Genomic DNA, 15,663 nt, shown 5'->3' with positions numbered 1-15,663 from the left:
CCCCTCAAACAGCTAGTTTCCGTGAGGGATCGAGATTTTATCCCGCTAAGCCAGAACAGGTGTCTTTACCTTCTTCCGGTGTACCCGGCGGCCCCAAGGATAACGGGTTACCTGCAAGACCCAGCAATATCGATACGAGTCTTCCTTCAGGCCCCAGGAGTCATCCTCAGCTTCTACCAGCGAGGGAGACGGTTTCCGCTGATTATGGTCGCCGCGTTGCTCGAAGTCCTCTTACTGCAGCTGGGACCAGAAGCGGAAACAAAAGGAATGATGGTGGTTTTGCTGATGAGAATGCGAGAGATACAGCAATGGATGTTGATGACTTACCTTCTGCAAGGCACTCTTCTTTGAAGTCTATTGACCTCCCCCGTCGACCTACATCCAGCGGTATCGATGCCGAGGGGCATGGTGATGCTTTACCCAGAGGACCAAGGGCAATGGCGAGCAAACCGGGGCCCCAGCTATTTTCAGGACGATCGCCTACCAATCCGCTTTTTGTACAACGTGCAGATAGAACTGATTATGAAGGAAACAGCTTGAAGGACCGCTCACTCCATGCCACTCGCGATGGCGGTTTCGACTCACGTCGTGATGTGTATCAGCCAGACGGTCGTTCGCGCCATGATCCTCGCCCCAGTGACATCCCAGATGCACGCTCCCGCGATTACTTTCGAGCCCGTCCAAGTGTAGGACATTATCAGGTTAGTCGTATCCGTAAATAATCCTTACTCTGGTTGTGATTTGGCTTCTTTAGGATCGGCAAGATTTACCTAGAGAAATCCCACAGCGTCGAGAGGATATTTTACGTCCAATCCATGGGCAGGTTCCAAAAGTCTCGGGCACTAACAGCATACCTATTGGGAGCAGAAAAGGTCAATTTCCCAGCGCCTCTACTGATTCTGTAGCGACACCATTTTCTGCCATTACTGGTGATCGCCGCCAGGAACCACTTATGAATGAAGGTGAACGTGGACGAAACAAGGGAGCACGATATAGTCCTCTTATCAGTAGAGAATCTTATGAACGTCCTGTAAGTCAATATTTCAGTGGCCATGATATCTATCCATTCATGATATCCAATCAGCCCCACTTTGATGTACCTCTCCAGCAATCTGCTCAACAGGTTATTGAGAACGATCAAGGGAAAAATGGCCGAACCGTCTCTCCTGTATGTATATTGTCTGACCAGCATGATTACTAGTATAACTAAGTCATAATATGCAGATATCCATCCGTCGCCCCCTTTCTCCTCCTTTATCGGGCCGTAATACTTCGGCTAATGTAGCTCCTCGTTCGTGGCATGGTGGGAAAGAGGTGCGTTATTATATTCACCTGATGATCTCGTTGGCTTAAGCGCGTGTACCAGTCGCGATTCGGTCCACCCATTGGCCCAGCTGAGTCTACACGCCCATGGGTACCTAGAAGGCAGTCCCCGGATGCTCACCATCCGACCAGTCAATATCGTGACGACTCTCATGGATCTCCTCCGCCTTTATCCAGAGACTCTTCTATGGTCTCCCTTTGGGAGGAACCGCCGTACTCTACAGAACGAGCGCGCTCCGCTGGTCGTCACCCAGAAAGTCCCCGTCAGCGTGTTCCTTTTGATAATACAACTTATCCGACTTCCCGTGAAAGTTACAGTTTGCGTCACAAGAGCAACTACCCGGAGCACGATCGAGACCAGGTCTCCACTCGTCCAATTGCTCGTCGTAATTCCCTCACTTTGGAAGGACGCCTAAGCGACCATCATGAGATGCAAGGATCTCGTGGCCCTCGTGGCATGCCTGTGGCTCATAAATTTAATAGCAACACCGCAGACTCTACTCGAGCGAGTTTCCAAGATGCGAAGGGGGACCATTATGTGGTTAATGATGACCGAGGTGGCATAAACCAGCAATCAGAACGAGAGCCTTTCCTTGCATCCACTGCCGCAAAAATGCATGGAGAGCGTGCGGTCCCAGCTATGGTAGCCCCCTTGCTGCCTCGCCCAGATGATGAACCTGCGCGCACTCTTGGTGCAAGAATGCGATCCCGTCGGACTGAATTAACAGCTGACAACATTCGCTCTGATCATTTTGTTGATGAGGTGCCGCGACCAAGTGAACGGAGTAGTGAATACTTTGGTGATTCCGGAGGAAGGTCACCGAAGTCTAGCTACGATCGCTCAGCTCCCCGTCGCGGAGGCTCTCTTTTGGATCGCCTATCCCTCGACACTGCCAACGCTGCTACAGGTACAACAGCGACACAGTCTCCATCGCTCAGAGAGCGTGTACAGCTACCAATCAAGAGAGATAGGGATGAGATGCTGGCGGATGAGACCACTATGGAAGTTGATGAAGAAGGTGATGAAGGCGCTTTGAAAAGAAGTAGGAGACGGAGTACGAAAGGAAGGAGAGGGAAAAGGGTTACTTAAATCATCGCAATCTTGTCATTTGGCTCTCCTAATTGCAATCGTCACAACTGATGAAGCGTATTATGTTCATCCACTTTGATATCGTATTATGTTTCCGAAATAAAATTACAGTACATTTTATGTGCTCTTTGTATAGCCTACTACACCGATGACTTGTTCTATCTGAGAAGAGGCGGTTACCGCACTCCAGTGATAGAAAGGTCCCATTGCTGCATAACAAAATCCAAATCATCCCTAGGCAACCACCATTCAAGGAACACAAAAAATAGACAATCAACCACCAGAATAATGGTGTAAATAGGACCAGCAAAAGGTCCCAACTCCATAGTCCTGTAAAGTCGAGCAACCAGTTAGTTCAGGTTATTAGAACAGACTAAAGCAGCCTACCGTTGCATTCTACTCCATAGATCGATTTGTTCGGTGGCAAACACAGACTCGTAGACCTTTTCTGTCCGTTCTGCGATGTCATTCCAGTTATAAAAATTCTTTACACGTTCATGAGCCTCCATGGGGCTATGCTTGCCCATCGCGACAATTTCGATCGCCCTTGTCAGGGCAAAGAAAACATCTGGTTCAAATTTCAACAAGCCAGAAACCTGTCGATTGAGAGGGAGAAACAGTACCATCTTCGTCGGGATTAGCCAGCGAGATCATGTCTTCAGGTAGGATTTCGGGGACACCTCCGACGCGCGTGGCCACGACATATAGACCTGCACAGGCGGCCTCGAGTATGGCAATTCCGAAAGATTCCGTCAAAGAGGTGTTTAGGAATATAGACCCACGAACGAGGACCTTTTACACATTCTATCGGTTTGAGGAGTAATAGAATCATGGATTAGGGCAGCTTACATCTCGTACGTCGCTGTGCCGCACAGGACCAAGTAACTCGATGCGGTCTTGCAAGAGATGTCGCTCCCTCATTTGTAGTAGATCAATCAACTTGGGCCCATCTCCACCTACAAAAAGCCCTGGGTGGATAATCGGACATGACCGTAGTAACATATAATACGTACCTACTATAAAGTTAACGTTTGGGAAAGCAGCACAAATTCTCGGTGCAACGGCTACTAGCAGATCGATACCTTTCCTGTATGCAAGTCGAGACAATACCACAATATTGACTAAAATGGAAAGGATAAGCGCGTTCAGATGAAAGCCAAATCAAGATATGACTCTTACTTGTGTCCAAAGGCAGTGGTTCTGTGGCAGGTTTGAATTGATCTGCTACGAGAGCGTTGGGTATGACGTAGACATTTTGTCTGACTGAGAGTGCTGACGGGTCGTATTCAGATTTCTCGAAAAGCTGGCCGCGTAAAACCGTGTTTTCTCGGCTACAGGAAATACGTTGGTGTCAATGGCACAAATTATAAAACTGTGCAGAAACTAACCCCGTGTGGGATACGCATATAACAGCATCAACATTTTTCAATGCCGCAGCCACTAATTTGTTAGTGAGTATACTTGCAGCGTCCGCAAAGCCAAACAGGCTATGGTCTGTGAACACTGTCCGCACTCCCATTAGGTGTGCATGCAATATAGCCTCCTGTCCAAGAGAAGAAAGGCTCGCGTGGGCATGTATGAGGCAGATGTGTTCTCTCAGCAGGATCGTGCGTAGATACGGAAGGAAGGTAAAGTAGTTCGGTAAAGTGGCCGAAGAGGCGATGGTGGGGAACGGGATATAGTAAATTTTTAGGGAGGGTAGTATCCAGCGAATTCCGACGCGGTCTGGGGGGTGACTGTGGGTGATAACTATGACCTAGGAAATTCAGAGAACTGAGTTGTGTATAGTCAAATCTGCATTGACGCACCTTATGACCTCGGCGTATGAGGCTGATGCTAAGCATGTATGTATGGTTCTCAACACCACCTACGTTTGGATGGAAAAAGTCTGAAACCATGCTGCTCAACCACGTCAAATTATGCTACCTAACGCAACCAGTGGACCTACGCAATGGCCGTTGGAGGCATGGTTGCCGTTACATCCATCCTCGCTGAATAACTGATTGGAGCCAAGCTATGTCCGTCAATCGATTTGCAGGCTATTGAATATTGAATATTGAATATTCGAAAGGCTAAATTGAAAGGACTGCTTTACCGCTTCCTGTATCACGGGATCACGGACGCGCGCCAGAGTGAAGCAGTACCGTGACTTGGACTGGGATGAACACTCCAGTTTCAAGTGACTTTTACTAGTAGCGTCTGTCTGTCTGCTCCCTCAAATTGAACTTTGCACATTAACATACAAGTAAATGACCAGTAAAGTTCATTGATATCAAACTGATGATTGATGACTTTTCTGCAACACTTATAACTAGCGCCAAACTCTAGAGGTCCTCTGTTTCGAGGTCACAATTTAAAGGTAGCGCTCGCCCTCACTGGCACCCCAAGTTCCATCAGTAGGTATCTACGCCAGATGCTCGGTTCTCTCATCTGTTGAGTCTTGGAGAGATACTTGAAGTTTGCCAATACCCTTCAAGATCATCTGAGCTCCATGCTCTCAAAACATCCTCCGATATAATCAACATGTCAGCGGATATATACTCACCACTACCTGAACTGAAGTCATTCCGTCTCCTCACCATTCTCCCACCATCATCAAATCCTGAACTAGTGGAGTGTGAGCTGTCCATCCACCTCTTCAAAGACACCCCGTCATACCATGCCTTGTCGTACACCTGGGGCAGCCCCTACCAACGGGGTTGGCAGATAAAACTCGGGACGCACCTTTTCAATGTCCGAGAAAATCTTTACAAAGCCCTCTATAACATACGTCGCAAAAGACAGATCAGTCATCCTTTGGGCTGATGCAATCTGCATCAATCAAGACGACCTTGATGAGCGACGAGATCAAGTGAGCCAGATGCAGTACATCTATAAAGGGGCGCAAGAGGTGCTCATCTGGCTCGGCGAGGGCTCAGACTTATCTGACACAGCGCTGAATTTCGTTTTGGAGCTGCCTCATCTGTTAGAAGACGCCAAGATTGCTGGCGAAGGCAAGAAAGTGTTAAACGATCCTATGCTCCGGGATCGCTGGATGGCTTTGGGGTGGCTTATGATGCGCCCCTGGTGGAGAAGAGTCTGGGTGACACAAGAAGTTGCCTTTGCTAGATGTGCCAGGATTCTTTGTGGATTGCGATCAATTCCATGGTCTGCGATGGAAGGATTGCTCGCAGAACTCAAGCACTCATGGCAGTGGGCTTTGCACACGGACGCGGACCCAGATGTTGCAACGATCATAAGACTCGCATCGACAAGCAGATCTGTTTTCGAAGTCGTCACTAATCCGATCGCCCAGGGACAACCTGTAGATCTCTCTTCGCTGTTGAAAATAACTCATTTTTTCAAGGCCACTGATCCGAGGGATAAGATATTTGCACTGTTGGGTATGACCGACAAAGAAACTCAAGAATGCGTACAGCCTAATAACTTTTTTTCATGGACCTTGAACAATCCAGACCCACGGCTCGGCGACGCTGTACATTCTCGCCCGAATAAGGTGTATGCTGCTGGTGAAGCTGAATTGGCAGGGCTGGTAGCCAACATCAGATTCAACGAATCTGATGAAATGATTGTGGATGGTGTTGAATTAGATTCGATCGCCCAAATGGACTTGATGATGCTCTTCGACCTGGACGAATATTCAAAACAGGGAGACCGCGTTCCCACTCCAAAAATCGTCGAGAAACCTAAAGCAGAGGCAGTCATGGGAAGCGCTGAGCCTTACATAGCTGGGGGGAGTCAACGCAGTGCCTTCTACAGGTCAATTCTTCTGGACTGCAGAGTCCCATATCTCGATGCAGAAAGCGCCACTCCGAAACGACTACTTGAATCGAGAACCGAGCCTGTACACATCCTTCCAAAGTCTGCTGAGGAAGTAGATGCGCTTCTCCATAACATGAGCGAATCTCTGCGCTTGTTGAATGGTAGATGCTTCTTTACGACTACTGCTGGGTACATGAGAATAGGACCACGCACTGCTAGGTGTGGCGACAAAGTCTGCGTACTTCTTGGGAGCGAATTACCGTTTGTTTTGCGAGAGATAGAGAGCAAGTGTTTTAGGATGATTGGAGAGTGGTACGTACGATGCTTATTGCATAGAAATAATATATGTTAATGTTTTGCCTAGTTATTTACACGGGATAATGGACGGCGAGATAATGGAGGAGGTACGCATGGGGCAGAGGGAGCTTCAGAGCATGAACATAAGATAGTGTTTCCTGTTCAAAAAGGGACATGTCAGTTTCGGGCACGTCTCAATATAAGGCTGCGTAACTGCGGATGTCTGGCCTTTACTTTTGGAACGTTTCACTTCTCAGGTAGGATCTTCATCTTGGACTTCCGATCCTTTCCCCCATTTCCTATAATCATCAAGGATTGTCTGGGAGGTGTGTTTGTCTAGCTATGGGCTGCGTATCATCTATATGGGATGTTCAGTGGAATCCGACATGTTTGGGTTACTGGTGTCTGATAAAGACACGGAGCAGTGTATCTACATGTCAACCCAAACTTTGCTGCTTCCTCCGAAATTTCATGTTAATTGTCGATCAATACGGAACGTCATGGGCGTGAATGCGCCTTGTCGGTTCAATGGTCTAATGGTTATGATTTCTGTCTCACATGTGGGATATGCACACAGAAGGTTCTGAGTTCGATCCTCAGTTGAACCACTTTTTTTTTCGATTTAATTACAAGCCATTTACGATCACGAATCCTAGACTTCAGTGTCCGATACAAGAATCAATCGAGAAATATTTAATTCTGCGTCTCGAAATTCGATAGTACAATTTAGCATTTCCTAACTTGTCAGGTAGACTGCAGGTTATTAAAACCACCCTTGAGGGTCTCTACAGCCATTCTCGCGCCCATCTTTAGTTTTCCCTCCGCGATTCCCTCACCCACACCGTCCTCGTTTCCAAATGGGCCATAACCCAGCCCGAGCTTCTCCGCGGTACGCTGGACATTTTCATCATTGCGCCCCCACGATCCTTCCCTCGCATCACGGGACCACCAACGACTTGCCCGTTCACGCAGCTCTGCGCGGCGCATCACACTGCCTCGTACGTATTTTAGTAGATGAGCACGTGTGATGGCCTGTTCAAGGTTCATCAGTGCAGGAGGGAGAAAAGCGAGAGGACCACCAAATGTCGATGAGGAGGGGAGGATGATGGTGATAATGGGGAGAATAAAGAACAGCACGTGTCGACATAGAAATATGATATCATGCCACTGGAGAAAAGCATGAGTTCGAAAGTGAACGATGGGAAATGAGAGTGAAGGAGAACGTACCATGATAGCGCCCCTGCCATCGCGGGGAATCGGTACGGTTGCGCTTGCGATAACGACCATATATGCCTCTACGAGGGCAGCACAGAGTAGGGCGGTGAGTGCGTAGGTGCGCCAACGCTCTTTGCCCATTCCTCGAGTTGTGACAAAAGAAATGACAGCAGCTGAACGGATATAGGCGAGTAATGGGCGAGGCAGGGCGAAGAGGGCATAGTCGGCGGAGGAAGAGCAGTGCTGGCAAGTTTGTATAGCACGCTGACCGAACCTGAGTGCCAGTCAGTATCAGTAGTGGGAACGATGGCTACAAAAGCCAACAATTGAGCCTTAACCAAAACCATCCACAGACCTTGTGTACAGCATCCTTGACTCAGCCGAATTAAGCTTGTTAAGTAGATACTCTATACCTTTTGGCAGTTGAATGGTGGCGGCTCCGGCCGTATCAGTAGCTATGCCAGCTTCCCTAACAAGCAGAAACCGTATACGCTCCACAGAAGTTGTCAGTGGTACGTTGAGTCGATTGAAGAGGTTGGCTGGGGGACAAACGATGGCAGAATGGAGTATAAAGAGACTATGGAGGAGAACGATGGCGCTGAGGAAGGGATGCAGGGATGGGAGAGCAGAGACATTTGCAGATGAGTTACGGCGGGTGATGTAGAGCCATGCTGCGGTTATGGCGATGGAGGTAAATAGGAAAGAGAGAGAAACGAGAGGCATGCTATAGACAGCCCAGTCAGGAAACACGAAACCAGGTCGGATCGGTTATCGGGAAGCGATATTCGCGGTTATCCAAACGGTTGGGCTTTTTAGTCTCCTGCAGTTCCTTCTTTTCATGAACGCTTGTTCCCTTCAGTCAGCGTGTTTTCTGACATTGTTACAATTTACAAAAGGTTTCCATGGTGCAGATACCGTGAATCAGATGAATGCGGTAATACAAATATGTCTAATACTAATAGTAGTGCAGGTATCGGTACCCGAATAGCACAGCGAAAACTATCGGTAGGGAGGGATGGTGCACAATGAAATTGTTAGGACAGCCTGATATTTGCAAATGTTAAGGCAGTCATTAATATCTTCATTCCTTTACGCCAGGTCTTCTAACATGTCTTCTAATACAGCGTCAGAAATGTAGTTTGCCAGTCACAGGTTCGTAAACATGTTTATCACTGTAAATGGTCGTCACCAACTTAGGTGCATTCGTTACGAAGTTGGATCTTTATTATCTGGATGTCGGCTTCATTCTTTCTGATCGTACGTATAAAATATGTTGCTTTGCATATGCGGGTTGACCTAAACATATCGAGATCTAGCGCCCTCCATTTGATCCTGCGGATGGTTTATCAGCGACGGATCAAGAACAGGGAACTGTGCAATACCTCAGTGAGTTCCTGCCTTGGCCGTCGGCCTGACGCTGCGCCAGTCCCGCTCACCTCGGTCCTCACGTTGTCTCCACTGAGGTTGACCGAGGGGTTAGTCTCACGGACGTGCGCCCGTATGTCAGCCTTGTTTCTGTACCACGGTCCACCCGTCAATGCTCCAGAACCGGAATGAATTTCGACAAGTGAACTCACCCTATGGTACTCTCATACATATCCGACATAGTGCCCTCTTTCCCTTCGCCTCCCTCTTCTGGAGGGATAATTTGCTGCAGAATCCCAAGGGAGTGGTGTCAATTTGGTACCGTACTTGATTCTACTTGCTGAGATAGCTCACCGGGTTCGTCCCCCCGCCTGTCTGCCCCATGCGACCAACGCGAACGTCAGCTCCAGGAAAACCTGTGACGCCAGACTCGTTGACACCACTCTCCTCGGAGGTTGCTGTCGAGGTGGGCTGAAACCTGACATGAGATTTGTAGTCAGATTTTTCCCGGAGTGAGGAAGCTTGTTCGCGGATGATATCTTCGTTCGATTTCGACATGCTTAATATTTGGTGTGGATGTGATTCGTAGTGGGAGTTGAAAAGAGTTCGACTTGACCATAGGGGCTAGGCTATTTTATACTTCCGGATTCCAGTCTGACGTTCTGTGTTGCACCTCGTTATCGTCTGTGACGTCAGATTAACTGACCTGTTTTCTCCATCTATTCAAATGCTTGCCCCTATAGCTATAGCTATGTTAAACATAGCTAAGCAAGTTACAGTACAACCTGCAGTGAAAAGAATTAAAGTAATCATTGAGTAGTCCCAAGAATAGAAACAAAGTAGAGCCGGTTATACGTGTAAAAGATAAGGTACAATGTAATGAGAGTGCTTATTAGTAGCAGCTGCGAGAAAAGCAAAAATATTGGCTCAACTGAGGATTGAACTCAGGACCTTCTGTGTGTAAGACAGAAATCATAACCACTAGACCATTGAACCGATGATAAATGATATAGTGTCGTAACCATAGCTGGTTGCTACGTTTTCAGGGTGATGGATTAGGTTTCCTGAACGAAGTGCCAGATGACGAAAAAGCCACTGTATGAGCAGTTCTGTCAATGCACCGTAACAGCCTTTCATTCCCTCAAGGCCCAATCGGTGTACTACGGACAGCGGAACGCATGGGAGGGAGTGCTGAGGCTTGTGGAAGCATCCGCGGGAGCACAAGGGTTGTTAGGCACGTGGACACTCCGCCTTGCTAAATGCATGGTCCCATGCAATTGTTTTGAGGCCTCCCAGGTTACACTCCTCCACCCGCATCTCTGTCTACTCTGGCAGTAAACGTGCCCAGCGAGCAAGCACAATAACACATTTGGCGCTCGTGGGTCCGTTCAGGTTCATTTGTGCCTGCGGAACATAGCCGTAAGCTTTTTGTGCTCTGCCGTACGCTGTGTAATTTTTTGACAGGCGCTCCAAAGGGATAAGATGCGTCAGATAGCCGCTCTTGTTCTTGTCTTCTCCATTGCAAGAGCTATACCAGCTCTCGCAGGCGCACAGGTCAACCAAGCGCGTCAAGGGCCAGGAAGGGTATCTCTCGTTCCCCTAACACCCTCTGTATCCTCAACGGCCATGTCCGTATCACTTCCGGGATCAATTCTCCAAACTTCGCACACGTCCGAGTCTCCTCCTGCTTCGTCTACAGCATCTCCGCCTGCTTCGTCTGTCGCATCCCCTCCTGCTTCGTCTGTAGCATCTCCTGCTTCTTCTGCCACACCCACCATGACCACCCTAACATCAAACTCCCCCTCGCCGACTTCGTCTTCGGCACCGAGTCCTTCGTTTAACACTGTTATGAACATGACGACATGCACCTCTGCCAATATCTCATGGTCATACACTGGACCTTCAGTCGACCTCTCCCTGTCGGCAGTGCGCATGAGCCCTTTGGACCGTCTTGACGCCCTCCCTGCTCAGCCTTATCGCGTTGGATTCTCGCAAAAGAGACAAAATCCAGAGAACGTAGTCGTTTCTTTAACCAACATCAGCGCATCTGCTCAATTCTGGAAATGGGCTGCAGTAGATGTGTCCCAGGGTTTGTATGAAATTCAGGGTAACTTTTCAGGAGGACAAACCACCTTCTCTCGTACTTTTTTCGTTACCAACGGTACTGATACATCATGCATCACAAACTCGACTTCTACAACAGTTTCTACGTCAGGCGTTCCCACCGCATCATCTTCCGCTGGTTCTGCTGCTGTTTCTAAATCAAACACAGGAGCTATTGCGGGAGGTGTCGTTGGTGGAATACTTGGTCTAATTGCCATCGTTGCACTCTTATTATTTCTTCGTTCCCGTCGCCGCCCCAAGAACGGGGGAACAGGAGCGGTGGGGAGATGGGGATCTTTAACTTCCAATGACGTGAAAGTCAAGCCTGCAAGGAGTGCACGCGAGCTCGCAACTGCACACTACCACGGACACTCGGAGTCCATGGGTGGAATACTCCCAAGTGCAGGGAATGGCAACTCGGATCCTCCCTCTCCCGGAGGATCGGAAGCAGACATTGCGTCCCTTCGCGAGAAAATACCCTCTCTCTCTGGCAACTCCCCTCCAAGTATCAATCCATTCGACCTCATCCCTCCACTCTCGTTCAACCCCCGACGTGAGTCGACGTCCTCGTTGAGCAGCGTGGGAGGCATCGCCAAGGATGCGCGTCCCCGGTCTTCTTCTGTCCGTGCTTCGCAAAATAGCTTTGAACAACAAGCGCAGAGGTTGCGTTCGTCTATGGATAAACCTATGTACATGCGCACCGAGCGTTTGTCGATGCCCGTACTACCTGCCTTAAGCTTGCCTCGCACGCCGACCAGTCCCCGACAGTCATATGACCAGAACCCAGCTGAAATGATCCCTATGGGACGCTCAGCCTCAAACAACGGTCCTGGAACGCGTCGCACGCCACGCAAGCCTGTTCCTCAGTACAACCCTCACGAGCTCCAGGATAGTAGCACCAGCATTCTCGACTCACGCACGCCAGAGACGCAGTCCATTGCAACAGGAACCGGGGTATCTTCGCTGTCTCATGGGCCAGAAGTTGAGCCACCTCGTGGTGTTCCTGAACTTTCTCACAAGAGTAGCTTTGGGAACAATCAACCCGTGCATTATCTGATCCCTGATATGCCTCCGCCTAACTTGGAGTAGGCGTTCATTCGCTGATTACACTAGCCTGTGTTATCATCGAATGACTGGGGAGATCCACTGGATTGAATTTCTCCTTTTGTTCACATTTCTCTAGTTTGTATTGCTTTTGTTAGTTGGTGTTTTCTATGGCCTCTTACTTACTCATATGTAACCCTGACCACAGCACTCCACTTCGCACTTTTTCGATCTTTATTGACTTTTCGGATTACTACCCTGTTGTGACGTTAAACTACCTTCTATGGACATGAATCTGCGATGTTACTCTTCACGAATGAATTAATGCTTTTATCAGCTGTGCAGGCTATACGCATATGCACAACCAATCGACGCTGTGCCGGTTTCATATAATCAGGACTGCTGTGAATGTTGAATGTTGAGTGTTGATCCTGGCCGCGTTTCCGGCGTTTCATGTTTGAACCATACATATTGAAAAAGCTTGTATTTCTCTTGGTGGGCAATGAATATAAATACATACAATGACAAGTGGTAATGATAATGCGCATACAACCCCCGAACCATATTTTCAATCGTCTTTCTTCGGCGCGCCATTTCAGGTATTTCGTACTCCAAGTCACTCACTTCATACCTCTGGATTTAACCCAGTACGATCCATCGGGGTATTCGTATTCGGAAATGCTTGATCTGTGCATCTCGATGCTATACATTCAAGGCACATTAATGGTATGCAACACAGCACAATCGAGATCCCATGCGGACATACCTGTAACCTTCAGCTGGATTCATAGGGACGTTGTATCTCCCCTGAGCGGTGATCGAGCAGGGGTAGAGGAAATGCTCGTGTAAGTGAGTGGCAAACTCTAGCACATTTCGTTCCATCGAGCCTGAGATCGCGATGTAGTCGATGAGGCTGTTATAATTGCGGTGTGAGTACGAAGCGAAAGACAGGCGAGGAAAGTACCCACCTGAGGTGGATCGTATACTCGCACAGACCGACACCGCCTGCGTGAGGGCACACAGGTACACCAAACCTGCAATTTCGGTGATCAGAACATGAACAGCATAAATGAAACACAAAAGAAGGATTCTGTACGTAAGAAACCCTTCCGGACTCACTTTGCAGCCATCAAGAGGACACTCAGAACCTCGCTCACTCCTGCGAGGCGGCACGCATCAATCTGGCAGACGTCAATGGCCTGTGCTTGGAGAAGCTGCTTGAAGATCATGCGGTTATGCGCATGTTCACCGGTTGCGACACCAATCCCGTATGGTTTGAGTGCAGTCCGAATGGCAGCATGTCCGAGAATGTCGTCTGGCGCTGTCGGTTCCTCGATGAACCTGCATTTCAGAGTATTAAGCGTGATATTGAGTGCTACGGCAATAGAAGAAGCAGAATAGCCCGACGAACCAAGGTTTGATATCTTTCAGACCTTTCACATACTCAATAGCCTGCGGCACATCCCACACTTGGTTCGCATCGACCATGAGCACTGCACCCGTCGGCCCAGCATTTCGTCCTTCAGTAACGTGCCCTGACTGGCCAGAGGCAGTGCGAGGGAGGTATTGTGGGTCATCAATGATGGAACGGATAATTTTGCCCCTGCGGAGGTCGGCGGCGAGGTCAGAGCCAACTTTCATCTTGAAGTGACTGAACCCTGCGGCCACGGCATCTTTGGTAAGGCGGGCCACTTTTTCGTCATCATAGCCTAATGTATAGCCAAAGAGTGACGTCAGGAGTAAAGGAAGGAAGAAGGGGAATGCACTCTACCAAGCCAACCAGCAGAAGTAATATAGGCGGGATATCTGTGTCGGACCAAAGCAGGTGAGCGATAAACGTCTAGAAGAATCCGAAAAGCAAGGATAAAGCATGACAGTATCAAGACTTCATAAATGTATGAGACATCGCATTTTGGTTCCCCGAGCAGATGTCATAATGAAAAAGAAGGCGCACCCAATCTCTTTAACTTTAGCCTCCCTCTCCTTCTTCTCTGCCTCCTTGGCTTTGAGCATCGCCAGTGCTTCTTCGCGTGTGAGCGCGTCGCTAATGTAGCGGAAAGCAGTTGCACTGACAAGTTCTTCCTGTACTCAGGGGTTAAGCGAGTAAAATAATGAGAGAGAAAACATGGGCAGTGAGGATGAGTATTAACGGAAGGACACATAACGAAACGAAGAACAAGAACCCTGTCGGATAGACGTACGGGTGACATGTCCACGACGAGTTTCCAGAGCGGCTTTCCTCGCGCACGCGCATACATGTCCCAGAGCGCATTGTTGACAGCTCCGGTGGCAATGTGGATGACACCCTTCTCAGGACCAATCCTATACCGATTTTTTTTTTAGTTGCCATTTTGTCGCGAAACATTTATATGCAAGTGAAAAAAAACACGAAGAAGTAGGAAATGAAAAGTCACTCTCAAGCCTGAGGTCACTTCCATCCGATGATCTGTCTGGTGTAGAAGGGTGAAACGCCAAAACATAAGCTTACCATCTCAGCTGGGAGTCGGCCAACAAGTGCTCCCATGCAGCACCCATGTCAGCGAACAATTCTTCCGTATCACATCCAACAAGCCTCGAGGCAACCGCTTTGATTGCTTGACACACCTAAGTAGATGGTGAGAAGGCATAAGTGGTGGGGCCATAAAAGTAGAACCGAAAGGAAATAGACAAAGAAAACTCAAGCACTCACGATCTCGTTTCCACGGCCGATGGTGAATGTCATACCGTGGCCCACGAGGGATGAGGAAGTATAGAGTGTGACATAGGCAGAGGAGTAGTCGCAGTCGGTGTTCCTGTATTGAGTAATGGATACACGAATGAGCATTTTGTTCCGTCATAGCAAGATATTAATATTAGCGTTAGCGAGTAGTTGAGTGCATATGGGATAATAGAGGACAGCATACATAGCATCAGTCCCATCTCCCGTAAGAGAGGTTGGAAAGCGCACATCTGCCAACGATGGAAGTTCAGTTGACCCATTTGAACGTGGTTGAAAGAAGAAAAATCAATGCAACCATACACTTGTACTTAGCCCAGCCCATCGAGCTAGCATATACCCAAGAAGACGATAACTAGCTATTGCGTTGTCATATGCAGGCCCTATACCATGTACCTCATCTTTATGCACAAGTGACAGGTAACCCCTGAATCATAGACAGGTGGTACACCACAAGAAACATAAAGCAGAATGAAGGAGAGAAAGGACCTGGGTAGGATGATGCAGGACACTACTCACCATGAGTCTCGAAACTTATAATCTTCGCACTCGCCATTATAATGGTACGCCTTTGTTATGATGTTGGGGCACGCAAGAACTCGGATAACCTAGTAAAAATAAATTCAGCACGACAGTGTCAAACAGGATGAAGGAGCACTACGTTACGATGGGTGATAGCCTGAACGTTGAGATACGGATTACCAGAGATGTGTCAAATGAGCCGGCCAAGACGAAGTGCAGGTCCTTG

The 15,663-nt window shown here is 48.4% G+C and overlaps 6 protein-coding genes across 6 annotated transcripts; 2 read left to right on the top strand and 4 right to left on the bottom strand.

Moving 5' to 3' along the window:
• Window positions 1-833: 833 nt before the first annotated feature.
• Window positions 834-1,384, top strand: SERLADRAFT_378331 (uncharacterized protein; the record flags this gene model as incomplete). The annotated part of the gene is made up of 4 exons (XM_007313631.1): window positions 834-1,030; window positions 1,085-1,168; window positions 1,225-1,314; window positions 1,367-1,384. Coding segments are annotated over 3 exons (214 nt in total), but the record flags the coding sequence as incomplete, so codon positions are not given.
• Window positions 1,385-1,407: 23 nt separating this feature from the next.
• SERLADRAFT_445268 (glycosyltransferase family 4 protein) lies at window positions 1,408-4,311 on the bottom strand (the record flags this gene model as incomplete). Its single annotated transcript, XM_007313630.1, has 8 exons — window positions 1,408-2,743; window positions 2,801-2,981; window positions 3,037-3,205; window positions 3,263-3,369; window positions 3,427-3,534; window positions 3,593-3,744; window positions 3,802-4,169; window positions 4,222-4,311. The coding sequence occupies 8 exons, from the start codon at window positions 4,309-4,311 to the stop codon at window positions 2,590-2,592; spliced, it is 1,329 nt and encodes a 442-aa protein (XP_007313692.1).
• Window positions 4,312-5,144: 833 nt separating this feature from the next.
• SERLADRAFT_412947 (uncharacterized protein) lies at window positions 5,145-7,059 on the top strand (the record flags this gene model as incomplete). The annotated part of the gene is made up of 4 exons (XM_007313629.1): window positions 5,145-6,487; window positions 6,540-6,579; window positions 6,786-6,798; window positions 6,848-7,059. The coding sequence occupies 4 exons, from the start codon at window positions 5,145-5,147 to the stop codon at window positions 7,057-7,059; spliced, it is 1,608 nt and encodes a 535-aa protein (XP_007313691.1).
• Window positions 7,060-7,216: 157 nt separating this feature from the next.
• On the bottom strand, window positions 7,217-8,425 carry SERLADRAFT_412946 (uncharacterized protein; the record flags this gene model as incomplete). The annotated part of the gene is made up of 3 exons (XM_007313628.1): window positions 7,217-7,639; window positions 7,700-7,961; window positions 8,043-8,425. 3 exons carry the CDS (start codon window positions 8,408-8,410, stop codon window positions 7,217-7,219), a joined length of 1,053 nt encoding a protein of 350 aa, XP_007313690.1.
• A 175-nt stretch (window positions 8,426-8,600) lies between these two features.
• Window positions 8,601-9,660, bottom strand: SERLADRAFT_457214 (uncharacterized protein; the record flags this gene model as incomplete). The annotated part of the gene is made up of 4 exons (XM_007313627.1): window positions 8,601-9,019; window positions 9,070-9,202; window positions 9,265-9,338; window positions 9,407-9,660. 4 exons carry the CDS (start codon window positions 9,608-9,610, stop codon window positions 8,984-8,986), a joined length of 447 nt encoding a protein of 148 aa, XP_007313689.1.
• Window positions 9,661-12,696: 3,036 nt separating this feature from the next.
• SERLADRAFT_445265 (uncharacterized protein) lies at window positions 12,697-15,471 on the bottom strand (the record flags this gene model as incomplete). The annotated part of the gene is made up of 12 exons (XM_007313626.1): window positions 12,697-12,901; window positions 12,966-13,112; window positions 13,168-13,233; window positions 13,319-13,540; window positions 13,611-13,908; window positions 13,971-14,005; window positions 14,154-14,281; window positions 14,401-14,521; window positions 14,688-14,803; window positions 14,889-14,991; window positions 15,103-15,148; window positions 15,435-15,471. The coding sequence occupies 12 exons, from the start codon at window positions 15,469-15,471 to the stop codon at window positions 12,820-12,822; spliced, it is 1,401 nt and encodes a 466-aa protein (XP_007313688.1).
• Between the last annotated feature and the right edge of the window lie 192 nt (window positions 15,472-15,663).

Source organism: Serpula lacrymans (genome assembly GCF_000218685.1).
Source record: "Serpula lacrymans var. lacrymans S7.9 unplaced genomic scaffold SERLAscaffold_2, whole genome shotgun sequence".
Lineage (NCBI taxonomy): Eukaryota > Fungi > Basidiomycota > Agaricomycetes > Boletales > Serpulaceae > Serpula > Serpula lacrymans.
Note: the sequence above shows the minus strand (reverse complement) of the source record. Positions and strands in the feature narration are given on the sequence as shown.